The 15,715-nt window shown below is 37.6% G+C and overlaps 1 protein-coding gene across 1 annotated transcript in view; it reads left to right on the top strand.

The window, feature by feature from the left end:
* The window catches only part of znf292a (zinc finger protein 292a), a 39,331-nt gene extending 28,705 nt beyond the window's left edge, over window positions 1-10,626 (top strand). Inside the window, exons 7-8 of the mRNA XM_052579833.1 lie at window positions 3,766-3,904; window positions 3,992-10,626. Of these exons, the coding sequence (XP_052435793.1) occupies window positions 3,766-3,904; window positions 3,992-10,006 (6,154 nt within the window). The 3' untranslated portion in view covers window positions 10,007-10,626. The remainder of the gene's footprint in view (window positions 1-3,765; window positions 3,905-3,991) is intronic.
* The last annotated feature ends 5,089 nt before the right edge of the window (window positions 10,627-15,715 follow it).

Here is a 15,715-nt window from a genome sequence, read left to right as displayed (position 1 = left end):
TTACCACATTTGCTTTTTCACTCTCTCTGCACTGCGCATGTAAACTGCCAAAACTCAAATGGAATTCCTTTTGCATTTGAATTTCTGACGTCTACAGGGAAACCTGGCAATCAAGTGACAGGGTGGGGCCATTTTATTGGGCGTGTTTGCATTGGGAAGTGACATCACTCACAGTCGACGGTAATAAACAATTATTAATAGACGATTTTGGAAGTAAATGGAAGTAATTGGTGAAATTGTGGATGACTTTTTGACACTCACGCAGCAACTTGACTACAGTTCATACGGTACAGATTTCCTTTTACTCAGAAGCCATTTGGTTTTGGACAGGTTAAATGTGTTTGTGGCCTTGACGAACAGGATCATCAGTAATGATGTCTTCGCCAATCTAAGTGAAGTGGCCGGAGTTCTGAAATTTTCGGTTTCTGAGATATTTGGTGTCACTGGGCGGATCATACATGACATGAGTTTAGTATAGTAGGTATTAGTATTTAGGTATAGTTCCTAGGGCAAAAAGTTTCCTGGTACAATTGTTACAAAAGGAAATCTGTACCGTATGAACTGTCGTCAAGTTGCTGCGCGAGTGTCAAAATGTCCTCCACAATTTCACCAATTACTTTCATTTTTCAAAACATTCCGCAAAGTTGTCTATTAATAATTGTTTATTACCGTCGACTGTGAGTGACGTCACTTCCCAATGCAAACACGCCCAATAAAATGGCCCCACCCCATTACTTGATTGACAGGTTTCCGTGTAGACATCGGAAATTCAAATGCAAAAGAGTTTTGGAATTTGAGTTTTGGCAGTTTACATGCGCAGTGCAGAGAGAGTAAAAAAGCAAATGTGGTAATTAATATTGCTATTTACATATGACAGGCTCATAGCTCGTAAGATATGGGAAACACAATTGCAAACGGACTTTGCATTTCCATTTTAAATTTGGCAGACACTGTGCGTTCGCTTAAATGAAAATGCAAACGGTAATGCGTGATTTGCATTTGCGTTTGGATTGTCACATTTTATGCGTCCACAAATTGAAAACGCAATTGCAAATACAATTTGCAATTCCTTTTGAATAATGTCCGGAATATCTTTCCATACGAGGCCATGCTGTGCTGCTTTAAAGAAAAGGAAGAGGAGTTTAGAGGTGTATGTAAAAATCTTTTTATATATGAATTGCGATTCTGTCTTCTAATGATTCTAATGGATTCACAAGTTTCAAAATCCGTATTCTAAACTAAGCAGCAGTTATTAATACTGTTATTTGTGTCCCACTCTCTGCACACGCTCTGCATCGCTCTCTCTCTCTTTCTCTCTCTCTCAATGTCAGTTTCAATTTAGGTGAGATTTATTGGCATGACAAAAACTACATTTGTATTGCCAAAGCAGTTGCAGTTGGGCTGCTTACAAATAATGCACATATGTATTAACAGAAAAAGAAAAGGATAAAAGTAATAGTAATAATAAAAATGTATAAAAGTATTAAGCATGCAGTGCAAAATGAATTAGTGTAAGTGTATACGTTAGAAATAAAATAAAATGAGATAGATGGAAGTATTCGATTTACAGAGGCAAAATATAGCCTACAACTAAGTAATATAATACAGTAATATGGCATAATATAATCTACATGTGCTGGAAACATCAGATAAGGGCAGGTTGAGTGTTTTCTCTTATATCATGGCAGGCAGACACATATTGGAGCAGCAAACACACAGCAGTTTTTGTGTTCTCCTAACAGATATGGCAGTTTTTCCTGGTTTGAAAGAGTTTAAATTTCTGATGGATCTGCTGTATTTTATCATAGAACACTGTTTGAATGTCTGTGTATTTGGAAAATTTTGTTAGGAAATGCAGTTCTGTTTCCAGCCATGAGAAGCATTATGTGTGCATTTGCAATACTCTATTAAAGCTTTAATCAGGATAAAACTGTATAATAAAAGCTAAGAGACGTGACATTCAGCCAAGTATGGTGACCCATACTCAGAATTGGTGCTCTGCATTTCACCCATCCGAAGTGCACACACACAGAGCAGTGAACACACACACACACACACACACACACACACACTGTGAACACACACCCGGAGCAGTGGGCATCCATTTATGCTGCGGCGCCCGGGGAGCAGTTGGGGGTTCGATGCCTTCCTCTAGGGCACCTAAGTCGTGGTATTGAGGGTGGAGAGAGAACTGGTTCATGCACTCCCCCACCCACAATTCCTGCCAGCCCGAGACTCGAAAACTTCCGCCGGGACTCAGTATCGGCATACAAACGGTATTCAGTGACTCAGATTGGCACATCAGATTGGGAAAAAAGGTCAAAATATGCACATCCAAAACATCTTGAAGATCAAAGGGTACATCAAATTATGCAAGAAAGATCTGCACAGTTATTCACCCTTTATTTAGCAGAAGTTAAAACTGTCAACATTTCTGTCAAAGACCTTTGTCAGGTAAACATTTATATTTAGTCATTTAGCAGATGCTTTTATCCAAAGTGATTTACAAATGAGGACAATGAAAGCAACTACAATCAACAAAAGAGCAATGATATGCAAGTGCTATAACAAGTCTCATGTACCTTAACGCAGTACATTGTTAATTTAGTTAACGAAGACGACACCGAAAAATATTTGTTAACAAAAAAATTTTCTGTGACTAAGACAAGACGTTGACGGGCTAAAAATAATATCAAATGCCGAAATTATGATGAAATTTATGCTGTGTCTTTGTTAACTAAACGAGACCTGTTATTTGATGACTACCAGACATTCTAAATGCATCCTATAGGCTATTGTCCTTCAAATGTGCGGAAATCACGCTGATAGAAGTGCTCTTGCGTGCACGCGCACAAACACTCCACTTCCTCATATACAGCAGGCGATCAGTTCTCAGTGCTTAAATACACACACAGCAGTCCACATGATTATGGTGTAGAGTATCTCATGTAAATACAGTCGGTTATGGATTAAATGAATGTGAACAGAAAACAGAAACATGTGATAGTATAAAGTTGCTCCCTTTTCACTTCTGTTAAAGGGATAGTTCACCCAAAAATGAAAATTGTCATAATTTATTCAAGATTTTCCAAATTCAGTCCTTGATTAAAATTTCTCATAAGCTCAATTGATTTGGTCTAAAGAGAGAGAGAGAGAAGAGAGAAGAATTAATGATTATTTTAATTTGAAAACTACATTTAAAATAGCTACCAAAATAAATTTTGGTAACTACAGTTTGGCTAAAACTATTGACTAAAAGTAATGACTAAAAGTTGATAAAAATGCAATGACTTTTCGTCGACTAAAACTAGACTAAAACTATGAAAGACTCAAATGACTAAAATGTGACTAAGATTAAGCATTTTCGTCTCAAGACTTAAGACTAAATAAAAAATGTCTGCCAAAATTAACACTTGACGCAGTAAACGTAGCAAGGTTTTATTATATAATAAAAAAGGAAATAGGTAGAATTGAAAAAGAACAGAGCAAGCTAGTGTTAGAGTCCTTTTTTTGCTTTTGTTAATTGTATAAAAAAAGAAAAACCATACAAAAAAGATTAGAGAAGCTAGTGTTAGATTTGTTTTTTTTGTTTTTTAATTGCTCAATAATGCACACACAGTGTAAAAAAAAAAAGTGTCCATATGACTGTGCAAACTCACTGACTGCACTCACTGATTTTAACAAGAGTTCTCTTGAGTTTGCATGAAAATAATTGAACAATTTTGAACAAATTATGATTATCATTTTATATTGTACATCTTACAGGGAGCTGACACTGTTTTGGAGTAAACTTCTTATACGGCTTGAATCTAAACAGGCCTTTTTGGACCAATGCAGACTGTTAGCACGCCTTTCTGGAAGTGTGTACCATATTCTGCTCCTCATCAAAGTCATTCAGGCTGAGGTTAGAAAGGTTTTAGTTTTTATGTCGATGTGTTTTGGAAATCAAGGCAATGGCATTCATGTGACAGTGACATTTTTGTTTCCTCAGGTTGAGAAAGATGGACTGTCAGTATGCATCGAAATGTGCATTCAAGCACTAAAAATGGGACTCAATGATAACGAGGGCTGCAATATCTCCATCTGCAAAACTATCTCTTGTTTGCTGCCTTTAGACTTGGAAGTAAAACAGGCTTGTCAGCTCACTGAATTCCTGATAAAGCCATCTTTGGATTCTTATTATGCTGTTGAGGCTCTCTTTAATGAGCACGACCAAAAGCTTGAGCTGGATGATCCACCGATTCTAAATTCACTACGCTGTGACCTGTTGTTGGCCTTAAAGACTAAGTGGCCTTTCGATCCAGAGTTCTGGGACTGGAAAACCCTAAAACGTCAATGCCTTGCTTTGATGGATCAGGAGGCAGCAGCTATATTGTCTACTGACAAATTTACTGACAGTGAAGACAATGAAGTCCATGACCTTGATGAGAAATATTTCAGACATGTGCATTTTACACATAGTCCTACTTATGAACTTAGTGAGGTTGAAGAAGAAAGAAAAAAGAAAAAAGAAACCAAGAAGATGAGAGAGAGGGGATTTGTTTCTGCTCGATTCCGCAATTGGCAGGCTTATATGCAGTATTGTGTTTTGTGTGATAAAGAGTTCCTTGGACACAGGATTGTGAAGCATGCATTGAAGCATGTCCAAGATGGGATTTTCCGTTGTCCAATATGTGCTGAGACTTTTGAAACTAGGGCAATTTTAGAGCCTCATGTGGCATCACATGTGAAACAGTCATGTAAGGAGCGCCTTGCTGCAATGGGTGTGAGCAAGAAACGTCCCAGTTCTGACACCAAGTTAACACAAGCTAGCAGTACTTCAAGCAGAGCAGAAGAGCACTACAGCAGGGAAGAGCACTACAACAAAACTGCTGCAGAAGTTAGCCAAGAGACAATTTGCAATAATTTGTATGCTTCAAACGATAGTCCCATCACAAATGTGAAAAGTAAAATTAAGTCGTCATCCCCAAAACAGAACAACCCTATTCGTGATGTTAACAACACTAAACTTTGTTCCTGCCCTGTTACTAGCTGTCAGAAAGTTTTTAAGTACTTCAGGAATTTGGTTGCACATGTTAAGGCCCACAAAAATGAGCGGGAAGCAACACATTTCCTGGAAAAACAGAGCCAGAAGGCTTTGTGCCAATATTGTCACCGCCAGTTTGTTAATGTGACCCACCTTAATGATCACTTACAGATGCATTGTGGTGAGAAGCCATATTTTTGCATTCAGCTTGGATGTAACTGCAGCTTTTCCTCTCATGCTGAGCTTCTGATACACAGAAAAGATCATGCTGAATTTAAGGCACAGTGTGCATATCCAAACTGTGAGAGAATATTCAACGAGACATACTTGCTATATGATCATGAAGCACAGCACTACATGTCATTCTCATGCAAAAGTCATAACTGTGACAAGGTGTTCTACACCCTGTCTGAGCTAAAATTGCATCAGAAAAGACACACAAAGCAGGACCGCTCTGCTATTGATGTTCACTCACCTTCTCAACCAGAATTACCAGCTTCGACTTGTCCTGCCTTTGAGTTGCCTCCTGGCCAAATATCAGAGGTTTCTCAAGAGTCTACCCCAGTAGAAATGAAATGCAAAGTAGAAAACGTAGTAGACACTCATGATTCCACAGAACAACCTAAGCACCTTGTATCAGGAACAGCTCAGTTGACAGCAAGCAAAAGTGATTCCCAAACTAATGCTACTCAGCCTGATGAATCGAAGACATCTCATCGTCTTGGGAGGACAAATCAATCACATCTTGAAGCATGCTTTGTAAAACTGCAGCCTATTCCCATCAAGTGCAATGATTCAATATATGTAAATGCTCTAAAGGATGCTGACTGTGAAACTCAAACACTCTTGAAAGACAAGAAATTGTTTTCTTTCCCACAGAGTCAGCTTGAGCCTTCAACATTGAAGTCATCTACCTTTGTGACAAAAGCCAACAGAGAAGAAGGTCTGACTCATGTGTGTCCATTTGAAACCTGTACACGGAAATACAGCACCTCAAAAAGTTTATCGAGACATGTCAAAAATGTTCATTCAGAGGCCTTTGAGGAGTGGAAGCTGTCAAAGAAGTACAAACGGATTGTGGAAATTGCTGCAAAAAAATCTTCTTCTGAGCACACAGCTGCTAGTTCTCAGAAACCAAAAGGGACAAGCCGTTACAAACAAACTGAACATAATGCATTTCTGGACTCTTCTGCTTTTTCCAATCACGATAGTGTGCACTCTGCAAGTGCAAAGTTTGGAACTCAGCTTGAAAACACTCAAAGTGCAACATCAACAAGCCCGACAGGTCTGATGCAATTACCAATACCTCAGACATGGGAAACACCCTCAATGAAACATTTGGATTCAGTTTTTTCTGTGAATGATCCTTACCACACTACAATTTTATCTGACAACCAACACACAAACCTGTCATACCATTCTGACACAGTCTTAAATTATGCATCTCCCTCTTCTTACGATGAGCTCATCCCCCTTTCTGTGAATGCCCACACACCCTCCAGTGTGATGAACGAAGCCTCAAAATATGTGTCAACCTCTCTTAGAGTACTACATGCACTTAACAGCGATCAGACTTGTGACTTGCCACAGGTTGAGTCAAGTGTCAATCCTGGATTCAGTCAAATTGGACAAAATCATCTCAATGATATTTCCATTAGCACTGGTTTGCTGCAAACAGGATCTTTGTCTGGAGACAATGTCAGCCTATATTTTTCAACTTTGCCTTCCGAGGAAAGTGCTATTTCGGTGCAGCCATTGGCAAATTCAGATGAAGAAATCAGTACTGATAGTACTGATGCCGTATTCTCATCAGATATCAAATGTATTTCAAATCTTTTAAACCCTCAATTTAAAGAATCGGGAGAAGATTTCTTTGGTGCTGCCCCGCTGACTGATGAGAAAAGTCCAGAAGATTTTTGTAATCATGAACTGTCACAGGAAGGAACTGAAGTAATTGCTTCAGATGGCCAAAGCATTTCAGGTTTTGGAGAAACTGGGAAATCCAAAAAAATGAAATCATCTAAGAGAACAAAATGGCCTGCCATAATACAGGATGGAAAAGTTATTTGCTGCAGGTGCTACAGAGAGTTTTCAAGCACAAAGTCACTAGGAGGTCATTTATCAAAACGTTCTCAGTGCAAACCTGTAGATGAAATTGATCTTACTGCTGATTTACCAGTATCATTTCTTGATTTTCTGAATGATCCTGACATTTCAACGGTGCAAATGCCTCTCCCTGCGAATGACGTACAAGAGCCCAATCACAAATCCTGCATCTATGCACCATTAGAATCAAATATCTTTAATGGGAACTCTTTAACAAGTGTACAGAGCACAGACAACCTTCAGAACACTAATATATCCTCTCAAGACCCCTCTGAAATGACTAGAAATTACAATTCCCTCCATCCACCTGTTACAAACACAGGCAGAGAAATCAAAACTGAAGTTGAATTCACCCCTGCAAATACTGGTGAAGATGGCAAAATTATAGAAATTGAAAGGGCACTACAACGTCTTGATTTAGTTGACATACATAGTCAAGACAAATGTGTATCTGAGAGCACTAACCTGCGTGATCTAAGCTCTGAAGCTGTCACTAGAAATGATCAGTTTCACACAAATAAAGACCCTGTTCAAAACGAGCAGAAATGTATTTTAAAGCCCTTTAGATGTAAAGAAGGCTGTGTTTATGGAGCAATGACTAAAGAAGCTTTATTTAAACACCTTAGCCGTGTACATGATTACAGTGAGGAAAGGATAAATGAAATGAAGAAAAACCCTGACAAATTAGCTCCTTACAACTGTCATCTATGTTCCAAGACATTTACCAGAACCACAGGCCTTAAAATTCACTACAAAAATGTCCACCATTTTTCAAGAGAGGAATTGTCTGGCTTGAAAATCGGTCTTGGTTATAGAAAGAAAATGATCAGAAAATCAACAGAAAATGTGTCAGCAAATGTGCATACCAGTGTCATCATCGACCAGGGAAAAGACTCCCTGCCAGAACAGTCTCAATCCCAAATCAGTACAAATTTGACAGTTACATCTGTTGATTCCAATGTTAAAGGAAAAGCCAGCACCACTGCCAAAAGAAAAAATAAATGCCCCACTCAAATCTCTGGTACAGTTGCCATCACTGACACCTCCAGGACTGTGGAAGCATCACAGAAAAATGTGGTAAATCTTGATGGACTTTCAGCTACAAATATAAAACTAGAAAGTCCCTCTCTGACTGAAGAGAATCGTGTTATTGAATTCAATGAGCCAGGTATATTTGCAGTGCAAGAGCTGAGTGGTGGAAGTCCGTATCTCTTTGACACACTTAATGCTCCAGACAAAAGAACAGAATATTCAACTGCACAATCTAACAGAGAAACTGAGACAAATTCAAATGTGATGGTTGATCTTAAAGAAAAAGCTAAAATGCCAGGTGACGATATTGAGTTTTGTGATTCAAGTGACGCACAAATTATGTACCGGCCATACCGATGCGTGCATGAAGGATGTGTGGCTGCCTTTTCAATCCAACAAAATCTTATTCTCCATTACAGGGCTATGCATCAATCAGAATGTGATGACAAAAAGAGGGCTAAAGAAACTAATGGAGTTGTCCAAGTGCAGGAATACAGATGCCAAGTCAAACAATGCTCAAAAGTAGTGTCGAAAGTGACCAGTTTGTTGAAACACTATCTTTTTCTCCATAGATGCACATTGGAAAAGGCAAGTGCATTGTTATCCGGTGTTGAGGTAGGCACGTTTCAGTGTGACCAATCAAAATGTTCTGCTCACTTCACGTGTCATTTGAAGTACATTGATCATATCAAAAATGACCACAAAGCAATAAAGGTTTCAGCAGATGGGGACTTTGAGAGCGTGGAACTCACATTCAGATGTCAGTTCGAAGGTTGTGACAGGGTATATACAACCAAGTCAAACCTTCTTCGACACCTTATGAAGAAACATGATGCTACTTTTGAAACTATGAAACAGAAACAAGAAAATAGGTTTGGGGATGATGTTCAAGCAAAAACGTTAAGTGCAGGTTCAAACAATGGAAAAGAGAATATTGCAAATAACAAGATAAAAATGAAGAGGAATAATTCAAAAAAGAAAGAGAACAAGGCCCAGAACCATCGGATGATGGTAGAAAAGCCTGCTCTTAAATCCACAGATGAAGCATCTGCCTTGTGCAATGAAAGACTTGCTTTACAGTATCCGTGCATGATTGAGAGTTGTGATTCAGTAATGAGTGCTGAGCACAATATAATAAAACATTACACCACTCATGGTCTCACAGAGCGATATATTGAGGATCGGAGAAGCCAGTTCATATTTTGCAAGAAAAGCAATGAGATGCCCAAAGAAGATGAAACCTCAACAAATGTTGAGGTTGCGGAAACAGGCTTTGATGGAGATGAAACAGAGAATTTAAAGGTCAGTTCTCAAGATGTAGGCCCAGAGCCTGCAACAGAGGTTGTAGTTAATGAAGGATTCGTTTCCACAACCATGCCAGTAGTCAAACGGAAAAGGGGTCGTCCACGGAAGTCAGAATGTAGAAACAAAATCAGTGTCGAGAGAAAACAAAGTCTTCGGAACTGCTCTGCTGAGCATGTTAAATGTTTGCTGAAAGTCTCAGAATCCATATTGAACTCATCAAACTCTCAAGGGAACCATGTAGATAATGAAGTTGCACTAAAACTTTATAAGCCTTCAGGGTTTGAGACATCCGTCCTGAAGTTCAGTGAAGACTCTCTATCCAACTCATCAAAACGACAGCGAACACTTCAACCAGTCATCCCAGAGAGAGATCAAATCCAATGCATTGTTAATTTCAGAAATCCACTAAAAATTGAGACTGTCGAGAATGTTAAAATTGTTATGTATGAAAACCTATCCACTTCTTCTGAACTTATGCTAAGGCAACTTCAAGATATGCAGCCTATGGTGATCCTGACAAAGGGGCTGCACAGTTGATGGTTAGATATATATTAATCAAGGCCTTGTTCTCAGGACCACATACTGTGTCACATGCAGCTGTCAGGTGCATCCATTTACACTCTTGCATTTATAGTAGTTCCAACACCTTGTTTGTTAATGGATTTTGATTAGTGCTTTAAAAGAACAATAGAGAAAACTTTTGTACAATATTTAACATTTTGATGTACCATTATAATGTTTGTGTTAAAATACCATTTTGTATTTCTGAAATTGTCTGATAAAAATTAGATGGAAACATTTTTAAAAATGTACACTTTTATGTAGGATGAAAAAGTTACGATATATCCCTGTGGGATTGTATTCTTTTTTCATTTTTGCTGTTGTTGTTGTTTTTGAAAGTATTTATTTTTAGCTTAAACGTTAGCGTGTCAATGTACTTGTCTTCCACCTAACATTCAATTTAAGTAAACTGAATGCTCAGTGTAAATTGTGGCATCCACATGAGGTGTTGGATTGTGGTGTTTGCAGTTATGAGGTTCTTTTCACCAGAATTCAAGAATGAGGTGAAATGTTTGTGAACATTCAATATAGTACAGAAATGAAGGACAAAGTACAGACTTGGGGGGTTGGGGGAATAAAGATATTAAAAGAATTTACAGGTTTTTGTGTGTTTGTCTAATTTTACAAAAAAAAAAAAAAAAAAATCGCTCTAAGGATGGACTTGGAAGCAACTAACAAGACACAAATCAAACTTAGTGGCAGAATCAATGAAGAAAAATAAATGCAGCTGCTCTGATATCACAGACACTGCTATGGCACATCAGGATTACTCTAGTCTATCTTGAGTACACCTCAACAAGGTCAGTCACTTCTCAGCGTAGTGGTGGATTGAGGATCAGGTGCTCCATTCTGAAAAGAACAAAATGTGGTAAAACTTTCTATGAAGCCTGTATTTATAAAGCATTATAAGGGAATCATTAATGCATTTTAATGTACACTTAATACCTTCTAAACAGTATCATAGTATGTTATATAATCTTATAATACTTGCACTTACAACTTTTAAGAGTGTGATGATTTATATCGCACACAATAAAAATCATATATATATTTAAGCTATGTTATATATCCCATAGTTTCATGTTTTACTTTCTTGAATTTTTTTTTTACTTCAGATCTGGCCAGTATCTTACATCTTATAAGTGGTCTTTAACTACTTAAAGTATAAATATCTAAAAAGCATAATAACGTAGTAGTAATATTTATAAGTGGTCGTTGTCTGCCTTAAGTAAAGTGACACGAGTCGTCTTATTTTTAAACTGCCAGAATGTATAATGAAGTGATTATAAGCAGGCAACATCAAAGTTATTTGGAAAAGTACAAAGAAACAATATATTCCAAATGCAAATATATATTTTTGAGGTGCACAAAAATTTAGTACTTTACAGTCTGGTTAACCACATTCATCTACAGGGTTTCTTGCAGGATTTTTTTGTCACTGTCTTTTTGTGATTGTTGGGTTTTTTTTGGTGCCATGTGCTCACACCTGTTTATTTTCTGACCCCACCCATCTTGTTGCATCATTATTGTTTTAGTTGCCACACCTGTGTCTCCCTCGTAGGTTCCCTATTTATTCTCCTTGTGTCTGTAATCCTGTGCTGATCTGTTGTTTTCCATCGTGGTATGTCTGTTTATAGTACAGTTTCTAGTCTGCCTGTTTGTCCCACTCAGGTTGTTTTTGTTAGTTTTGTTTCATTTTTTGTATTAAAAGGATCATTCTGCCTGCATTTGAGTCTTCGCCTCTTTCGCACTGTAACATTTTTACTCTCAAATTTAAGATCTTTTTAAAGACCTGCAATGATAAAATTAATACCATATGAGCAGGGTTAGGGCAATGTCTATAGTACCAAATTAAACCATAAAGTTATTGTAAAAAGCATAATTTACAGTTCAGATACAAGTTTTCACAAAATTATAAACTTCACATTTCACATGGTCTTTAAACCATTCTTAAGAAAATGGATGAGTAAAAAATATTATATTAATTTAAACAATTATCAATAAATCATTATATTAAATACATTAGGGGTGTGCGATATTCACAATATATATATCGCTATTCTGGGATTTCATCTATAACTATAAGCCGACTATAATTTGCCGTGTGTGTTATTGTGCTGGTATCTTAAGGACTACCGTAGACAGCTGACCCTGATTTTAATTTTATTTTATATTCTTCATATTCTCTGTGGTAAGTTCACAGCAGTAATAGAAATTATAAATTTTCATCCCATTTTTATGGGCAATTTGACCTTTAAGCAATATTTTCTACAGGTGTGTACCATCTTTTGTCAAATTTTTGTATTTGGTTTGTTACCAAGAAAATGTAATCAGTATCAACTAAATGTATCTTTTCAATGCAGAGGAAACACAGAAGCTGCATTAAAAGTGTCTAGATGCATTTACACACTCTTTAATGCAACTTAAGGACATAAAATACTTTAACCTGCATTTACAAATGTATACATTTTTGGATATTTTAAACATAAAACATTGAAAACTGATGTTTGAAATTATTTTCAAAATGAAAAGGTACATTAAATGTGAAGCATCAGCAAGTCGCTGTTAATAAGTGAGTCATTGCGTTTGAACCAAATCATTTAAACGGTTGATTCATTCAAAAAAAAAAAAAAAAAAACTGTGTCGTGTTACTTCAGAGACCCAAAACAGCAGCAGTGTTTAAAAATATTTTTTTGTTGGACAAATAGGGCAAAAACAGGAAATATAGTGTCTAAAACGTAAGTCTCTTAACTACTTGTTTATGTAACCATTGTATAAAATCGTACCCATTTGGTAAATTAGCCAGTGAGAAATAACTTTTAAGTAGGGTCCAGTGACATTTCGATACTTTTAAAATGGTACCAGTGCCTAAACCGATACAAAAAAATAAATAAATAAATAATAAAGAGCCAAAAAAATAAATAAAATAATAACTATGGAAAAAATTAAGGAACATTATAAATATTTAAAATAAATCCATACCTTTCACCTTGGATGCTCTCATTTCCCAAGTTGTGCTTCCCTTACTCTAAGGCTAATAAATGTATTTCACAATCTGGGTCATTATTTAATACAAAACCACACAATGTTTCTACTGTCAATCACTGATATTTAGTTAAAATGAGTGCTGTCTGTCACTGTCTTTAAGCAGTCGTGAATTACTGTACTATGGTCCTTCTTTATAAAGTAGCAACAATGTCATTTGTAAAGTACAGTACTGTGCAAAAGTCTTAGGCCCATTCGTATTTTCACCCCAAAAAAGGGTTTTAAGCCAGTTATTTATGTCTTTTGCTGTTGTGTGTCAGTAGGAATTAGTTTGCCATTAATTTTAATAATAATCTAGTGCGATTTTGAATTCACAAGCAGTCTGACAACGGCAAAATGAATGTCAGGAAATGTAAACTGATATTTTCTACTGAAACACCTCAGCAAAATATATAAATTACTGACCGAACACCATTATTTTGGGTGAAAATACTAACGCGACTAAGACTTCTGCACAGTAGTGTATGTATAAAGTACGTATGATTAAATTAAGTATATTTAAATAAGTACAATTTAAGTACGCGTTCGTTCATATGTGTTAAGGGCTTGATTGTCGCTGGATGAAACAGCTATGTGTGATTAGCGGTGAACAGCGAAAACTTTACAGTAGATGGGAAACCGATTGCTCCCTCGTGACCTTTTGTATACTGTATTTATGACAAAGAACGGCACAGATACAGATATTATCTATCGATCAACACCAGGGGCGCCGCACAAGATCCCGGGCCCTATGCAAAGGCAGTACTAATGGGCCCCCTCCCCTTGAAAATATATATTCCAGACTTTTCAAGGGCCCTCTCTTCCTTTGGGGCCCTGGTAATCAGTGCTGGTTTTACCCCCAGTCCAGCGCCCCTGATCAACACACTGCTTGTGTCCTCGGTTTCTGTTTAAGTGCGCTTGCGCTGCTCCGTTCGCAGTCTGCAGATTGAAGAGCGCACTGAAAGATGGAGAGGAGACCGGTCTGATGCCTTTTTCATATGAAATTTAAGGGGACTTACTCTGAGGCGATCGCAAATTTGTATACAGTTTTTTGGAGCTAAAAGCTATAGCCCCGCTAAAAAAGCCTAGCGACGCCCCTACTTCTTGTGTACATTTCGGAGAACCAGGACAAACATTTCAATTGATCGCTCAGCCATTTATGAGGCACCGAAATGAGGCACCAAAATCTGCGTCCTTTTCTGTTCGGTCAGAGCCTGTCTATGGAGGGCCTTCCCACTCCCTATTAAGTCCTATTGTACCGAATTTTGGTTGAAGTACCACCAGAGTTCCACTGGGGGCGATCACCATGAGTGCAAAGTGAATGGGAGTCTATGGGGCTAGACGGCTAAATTTGTCCCTTCCACCCGATTGCAGTTGAGAAATCTCAGATCTGATTGTAGGTTTTGCAAGTTCAACATGGGTTATAGGTCAAAAGCTGAATGAACGAGTACTTCTGTCCTTTCGATTTCTTACAGGTTGAGTTGTTGTTGACTAAAAAAAATCTAACACCCAGCAATGTGTAGTTTCTTTGCATCTCCTTTCGAATACAACATTCAAATTACTAGAAAAAAAATTATATCTTGAGAAAAGTGGATTTTGAGGGCCATTGACCTCCATTCATTCTGCACTTGTCCTGTGAGCGCCCCCCCTTATGGAATCAGAGTGGAACTACAACCAGTCCACAAGTCGGAAGTGTAGTGAGAGTGAAACTTCACACCATATTAGACATTCTCTGGTTAGGTGCATACCGGTTCCATACCCAACCCTACTTTTAACAAATATATTTTTTGATAAATGAACCCAACACTGGCTATGGTCGGAGACAATTTAAAAGAGACTTGCCACTTCCTCCATCCTCAATACAACTATATAAGGAAAACCCATAACGGCTGGACAACCAACCCGGCCCACATCCAAGTGTGAAGTCACAGACCACGCCCATGTCAAAATACGTCACATTCTTATTCATTTTGAAACAGGAAGAAGCATCGATAAGATGATATGTATTGTTTGTCATCCGCTAAAAAAGAAGCTGTTTGCCGTGTCGGTAAGTAAAAAAAAAAACAATCTTTGGTCTTTACTAACACTCAAAACGTTGAGAACTTTAAGAATGTGTGTGTCGTTTGTATGCATGTGCATAAACGACAGTAAGTACTTTTTAATTTCAACTTCACACAGGCACGTCATTGTTTAGATTGCAACAATTATACTTGTGTGTGGGGGGGGGGGGGGGATGAGTGCTTTTATGTTGGGGGGGGGTCCATCTATGAACACATGTATGTATGCATGTATACATGTGTAGATAGACAGATAGATACATAGAAGGCACAAGTCTTACAACATAAAATCAATTATGAATTAATGTGCAAGATTTTTTTATACCCTGCCCCCCACACATAACACTTATCTCATCCACCCAGACACACACACTTCATCCCTCTCATACATATGTACTTACCTGGCCCACCCACCATTACACACACACAAAACACTCACATACATATGACTTCTTTAATTATGATATACCCTGATCATAGTACCCATGCACAGTAACTTGGTTGGGCAACCACATTTCACTAGGTCTTGTTGGATAACTCAGTGTATGTCACAAATTATCTTTGTATTCTTCTATATTAACAGAAAGATCACAATGTTTGTTTG

The sequence above is a fragment of the Carassius gibelio genome, chromosome B17 (genome assembly GCF_023724105.1).
Source record: "Carassius gibelio isolate Cgi1373 ecotype wild population from Czech Republic chromosome B17, carGib1.2-hapl.c, whole genome shotgun sequence".
Lineage (NCBI taxonomy): Eukaryota > Metazoa > Chordata > Actinopteri > Cypriniformes > Cyprinidae > Carassius > Carassius gibelio.
The sequence above is the reverse complement of the archived record's forward strand: the minus strand, read 5'-3'. Positions and strand labels throughout refer to the sequence as shown.